The sequence below is a fragment of the Tursiops truncatus genome, chromosome 2 (assembly GCF_011762595.2).
Source record: "Tursiops truncatus isolate mTurTru1 chromosome 2, mTurTru1.mat.Y, whole genome shotgun sequence".
In the NCBI taxonomy this organism is placed as follows: Eukaryota; Metazoa; Chordata; class Mammalia; order Artiodactyla; family Delphinidae; genus Tursiops; species Tursiops truncatus.
The window spans coordinates 100,599,283-100,605,536 of NC_047035.1; the positions used below are offsets into that span (position 1 = coordinate 100,599,283).

At 37.4% G+C, this 6,254-nt stretch overlaps 1 protein-coding gene across 5 annotated transcripts in view; it reads right to left on the reverse strand.

The window, feature by feature from the left end:
- ALDH1A2 (aldehyde dehydrogenase 1 family member A2) overlaps positions 1 to 6,254 on the reverse strand; it is a 342,743-nt gene that overhangs the window by 101,819 nt on the left and 234,670 nt on the right. For 3 of the 5 annotated variants that reach the window (XM_073801066.1, XM_073801068.1, XM_073801067.1), the window contains one exon: positions 2,970 to 3,137. In XM_073801066.1, the coding sequence (XP_073657167.1) occupies positions 2,970 to 3,137 (168 nt within the window). Of the gene's footprint in view, positions 1 to 2,969; positions 3,138 to 6,254 lie in introns of those variants that run through there. The other 2 variants (XM_073801069.1, XM_073801070.1) reach the window with 1 other exon arrangement.

Below are 6,254 nucleotides of genomic sequence, written 5' to 3' on the forward strand. Positions count from 1 at the left end.
AAAGAAGTGTGTGGAATGACAGTAACTGCATATGTGAAATAATTCAAGGGCCATATGAGACAGGAAAGAAGTGAGAATATGCAGTGCAGAATGAGAATGAAAGAAAGTGATATCAGAAAGGAGATAACCTATTACAAATAATTTTGTTGGGGCTTTCCATAGGCCTAATACTCTTCCAGGTGCTATGAGGGACATAAGACACAAGTGATAAAGGTAACATTTTCCAAAACATGGCCCAACAAAGAACTCCTTTGACATTTTTTAGTGTGAAGATAACTAATGTTATCCAGTAAGTAACTACTTGTAGAACTGGAACTCCCAAAAGCAAATACCTGGATTGCCTCCCACTTCCCAAATCCTAGTTATATGTTCTCAAGTAAGAGACTGGCACAGGCCTAGCCAGAAGAGAAAACACACTAGGGACTAAGGGCAGTTTATTTTTTTCCCCACTTAAGAACAAAAGAGAGCATTAAGTTTGACACTACTAATGCTTACATACCTGCCATCGACCTGCCACTTTACTCCTGCTATTACATTCATGGAATAGTCCAATGGTTTTCAGCCCAGTTTCCAATTATAATAATTTAGGGAGCTTTTAAAAATACGAATGCCCGGTCCAATCTCCAGAGATTTCAATTAGTCTGAGGTGGGGCCCAAGGCATTGATATCTTTAACAAAGCTTTCTGGTGTCTATAAGACACAGCCCAGCTAGAGAACCGCTGGTTAACCCACAGAATGTTAACTCTGTGGGGTTACTTGAGTCCACTCTGCAGCCCCTGGATTGGAAAAGTGGACTCCATGCTTCTCACTTTGTAGTGCTCTTTGATTTGCTATTTTTAATTTACTATTTGAAAAACACATCAAGCCTCAAATGGATTGACCTTTCTGCTAATGTAATTCACCTAAATTAACAGAGGCAATTAACTAATTTATATTGGAACTGTGCACTTTCCAGTTCACATTTATCAACCCTTAAATGCTTGATCTGGTGTTGCAGTTTAAATTTTTTATTACTACCCTTTAAATCTGAAGAAATGTCTTACATCTAATTAGCCAAACTTACATATTCAATTAATAGATTCATTACAGGCTAATGAATATGGAGGCAGCACCAGGGTAACATCTGCTTGCCAGTTGAAAAGATGCAAACTTTTCTACTACGAAAAAAGAAAAGTGTCTGTTATATAACTAAAACAGCTTGAGCTTTCAGTTTTAACATTTCTGCCTACTATAATGCTCTTAAGGAGTTTTATGGGCCTGCTAACCTACCAAAAGCAATATGCTGTCCAGAGATAGCTGCCTTTCCAGAGAAATATGGAAATCAGAATTGCAAAAGAAATACATATCCAAATATACGTTTCAATATGAAAATTACATGTCTAGATTATAATCTCAAATTATTGTTTTTCTAACCTGTGATTTTCATTAAAAATGCCTAAGATAATGAACTCAATGAGAAAATTAATATTGCAAATTAAACAAAACCTTTAATTTACTATAATATACTTTAGGATCATCCCAAATTCATGTGATTTTATATATTTAAAGATATGGCCAGACATTATTTTGGGAACTAGATGTTCCAATAGTCAGTTATATTTGTTGTTGTAATTGATGCTTTTGATATGGACCTTTTTTTTTGTCTTTATTGAATTTGTTATGATATTGCTTCTTTTTTTTTTTTTATGTTTTGGTTTTTTGGCTGCAAGGCATGTGGGATCTTAGCTCCCTTACCAGGGATTGAACTCACATCCCCCGCATTGGAAGGCGAAGTCTTAACCACTGGACCGCCAGGGAAGTCCCTGTCAGTTATATTTGGATTCTAGATAATTCAGAAATCTAAAATGAATTTCCACAATATTTCCAGTTATTAAAATTCGGTTTTTACTTCTCTGGCTATGCAGGAATAGGTATTTTTAGTAATTTTAAAAAAAAACGTGAGTTTCAGGAAAGGTGGGTGAGAGCTTGAATTCACTTGAATTAGAGGTGGCAAGAATGTGAGGAAAATAATCAGAAATCACTTCTAAAGCATGTGATATCTTCCATGTCAAAGCAAGAATTAAACAAGTGACTTTGGACCTATGTCTGCAGGTAAGAGTATTTCAAGACATGTGTGTGCTACTCTACTGGAGCCTTAAAAGTCTTTTTTTTTTCTTCCATTTTACTCCTTATATTCAAGCTGACACTTGGACTATTAAAAGACCATATTTCTTACTTTCAATTATACAAATGCAAAGTCCCGATATCCCTGTTAGAGTATCAAGTGCACACTAATCAAATATTCTAAAAATGAGCCACTGCAATATTCGCATGTCTAATATTGATGGCCTTTTATGTACCTAGCACTGGCAAGACTCCCTGGGAGTATGAAAAAGAAAACTATAAGGTCACACCTCAAGAAATTCACAACTTGGTCCTTGTAAGGAAAATCTTCAAAACTGACAACAAATGTACTTAGGTCCACAAGATTTAATGTGTTGCAAGGGCAGTTAACACTTTTCAGTATCTGAAAAACAGTGCCAATGTGAGTAACTCTTCCCTACACTATTCTCAGTGATGTAAGGAGCACAAAAAAAGACAGAAGGGGGAAAAAGTTCACCTCATGTGCTCAGCGGGACTGAGAGGAGACCATATAAGCAATATCTGAGTAAGAGGAATGTCTTCCCTGGTACTCATGCTGTAGAGGGGCCGCAGTATTTGTGTACAAATACACAAAAAACAAATTCAGTAAAGAATACACGAGCAGCTCTGTCATTCAGGATCTGACTCTCAGTGTTCATAAACCTAAATACCCACAATCACAACTAACACCATTCAGGTCCCGAGGAAATGCTCTTCCTCATCTCTTACAAAAGACAGCATTCGCATGCTGGAAGATTAGTGTGTTAAGTGGCTGTCATCATTAGAGTGCAGGCAGATTTGATCAGTGCAACACAGAGATGAGAGGAAAGACAAATGAATTCACTTACCAGATCCTTTCTCTCAGAGAGCATGAACGCAGTAGATTCTTTGAAAGTGGAAGTATTGTTTCCCAAGAGTGCCAAGTGTCCGTTTTCTTGCTTTTCTTTGTGTTCCAATTGTTGGTTTTTAAGGTTGTCACAAATGAACATGGTAGGTATTCTTAACAGCTCTATGAACTGAGGAATATTTTGCAACGTTAAATAATTTATAATACTCTAAAATTTGTATAATATGTAGGTCTAGACATAACATGCATTAAGTATGATAGTGCTGCTTTAACTTGGCAACTAGACGGACATTATACTCTAGAATTTCTAATAGTTTTATTTCTATAAAAATATTTTATGAGATATAATTATATATTTTAAAACAATAATTTTACTCTTTGATACTCATTAATTTTAATTTCTATTTTGCCTTTTAATTTTAATTAAAAATTTTAAATATTTTAGAAAAAATAACTTTTTTGAAAATATAAGAAATACTTTAATGTTTCTATTTTCATTTAATTAACATTTTTGATGAAATATATTCAAATGTGTAGACATCAAATTCTTTTTTAAAAGAAACTTTTAAATTATTTCTGTCAACATCACCAAATTACGTGAAAATCTTGGTTATAACAATATAGTGATTTTGATGAAATAAAGGCAAAAGGTGCATTTTTGTGGAATAAATATATAATTATGAGTCATGTATGTCTTTACTGTATTACTTACCCAAACACTGCTGGCACATCAACAGAACACTAAGACATACCCAATAATAATGAAATTCAGCAGTCTTGATATTTTGCTGACTTTCAGTCAAATAAAAAGTGTAACTTTACATATTTAAACAATTTTGCCATCATGAAGGTCTATTGGTTAAAGAAGAAGAGAACCTTATATTTAAGGATTTATAAGTCTAGTTAAAAATTGTAAAATATTTAAATGTACAGTGGTTGGGTCTTCATTTCTCTTCTTTATATGGACCCCACAAATGTTAGGGGTGGGTCCAGATACAGGGAGCTGCCTTTCTCTATGGGCTTATGAGATCACTGTTTCTTTCTGTTCTGATTCTATGGGACTTTGCAGAGACACTTGGTTGGTTTGCACTGCTCTCTTATTGTTCATTGTGCTATGATAATCCTCCTGCATATTTTTAAAGTTTTCTCTGAAAAAGGCATGTAAATTATTTCCAGAAACACTGTTTTAATTTGAACTCAATACATTAATTGGCTGTTCATTGTAAAGTGGTTTTCATGTACTGTTAACAGGTTGAGTCGAGGTTGTTAGAGTTTTCTCTATACTGTAGTAATTTTCTGTTTGGTTACCTTATTTCAATATGGAAAAGGCACTGGATCCGGATTCAGGAAACCCAAATTCTAGTCCTGATTATTCCCTTACTCACTGTGTTGAGCCACTGAAATGTCCCCTACTTCCTCCAATAGAAAATGTCCATGCTAATGTGACTGTATCCTCATGAAAAGTGCCAAACTTCGAATTAGGAGATCTGCATTGTTATTTTTTTAACTACAAAAGGAAAACAATTCCAATTTTTAATCTATGTTACAAAGCTATTCTCACAACTGTGGAATAAAGAACTAGGGCACGGTTGAGCTAAACAAGTTGTGGTTTCAGTAAAATGTGGTCATTACATCTTCATAATCCAACAAAAATAAGCATAGAACTCCTAGGAACTGAGGACTATAAAAGTACATAAACCAGTGTCTCACAACAAGGAGCTCTGTGTTCAGGCCAGCAGGGAGCATAGTTGAGGCATTATGCGCTAACAGGTGTACAGAGCTATAGAGATCAGAAGAGAGAGTGGTTATGTCTCCATGGGAATCAGAAGGATGGCATTTGAGCTGTACCTAGACTAGCATGGTGGCAGGAAGAATGAAGTAAATCGTGGAAAAGAAAAGGCTAACGTGCCTGTAAAGCAAGGCTTAGGACATAGCCTAGATGATAAGCTAAGAAATTGATTTAGTAGAATGGGGAGCTAGAATAAACCAGCTTTCTATCTCGCCTTTTTACTGTAGGATATTATACGGGTTAGGTGGTAGCAAGCCCTAGAGAAACGTGATATGCAAGTTATTGCTATTCAACATTGTAAATAGCCAGGAAAAAGCAGAGAAAGGTCCAAAAGGTCTATGCATGAATCAAAGGATTCCCAGGAATGGGAGAAATTCCTAGGGCCATTGCAGGAGGAAACAAGATGATGAAAAAGAAAGAGTGGTGAGATGCCTGAAGGTGCTACTAAAAAAGAGGTAAGCTCTCACTCTCACTCCACTGGCTACAATACCTTACAAGGCACAGACTGGTCTCTGTGTTAATCCTTTCTTCACCAAGTTCTATATCTTCTATCTCACTGTCCTGCCCCTTCTTTCCACCTCTAGTGCTGCTGCTTTGGTCCCAGTCCTCCCCATCTCTTGAATAGCATATGTAGCTGTGCATGATAACAAAGAATTTCAGTTAAAATTAAGTGATACCAGATGAGTTCCTGTGGTATAAGGGAAGCAGGATTGCTCCAAGCCACTAATTGGAAAAGAGGATTTCTGGACTATTGTAATGCTTTTGTCCTTACTGCTTCTCCTTTTGTAACACCCTTTACATTACATAGAGTGGCCTTTCCACATCTTAAGTCTGATCATGGTACTCTTCTCATAGTGACTTCCCGATGCCTACAGGATGAAGCCCAAACTCCTTGATCAGAGCTGTGACTTTGGAGGGTTAATCGTATAACCATGTGTTACAGAAGAGATAATTTAGATGAAGACCATTTACTGAAGCCCAACAAGGGAATTGGCGGTCATCTAGTCTAGGTTTTTCTAAACTCTTCTCATCAGTTGTAAATATAAGAGATTCCTAGTTTCCTCCCAGGCTTGCTGGATTGTCTCCCAAGGAAGGGTCCAGAGACTGTGTGATTAAAAACTTGGGCTTCCCCAGAGCATTATCGTGTTCAGGTGGTTTGGGGGCCTGATGAAGAAACTTAAGTCCAAAGAGACACATTGGTTGCAGAAGCCCAGAAAATGAGGGCCAGGACCAGAATGGAGGGACCAGAAAGGAAGGTAGCTGTGAATGGGACTGCAGACCTCATCGCAATCTCATGCTAGAGCCAGATATTAAGGGCCACCTGGGGGCTCCTGGGGGTAAGTGATCATGCAGGGAGGGCCTCCCCCCCACCCTCATCAGCCCTGTGGGCACAACAGCAGGGCTGGAGGGGGCAGTGGAAGGGCGAGAGAGGGTGAAAAGTCCTGGGCTATGTTCCTGCTGAGGAACCAGGCAGAACATGGAGTACTTTTGCCCCAG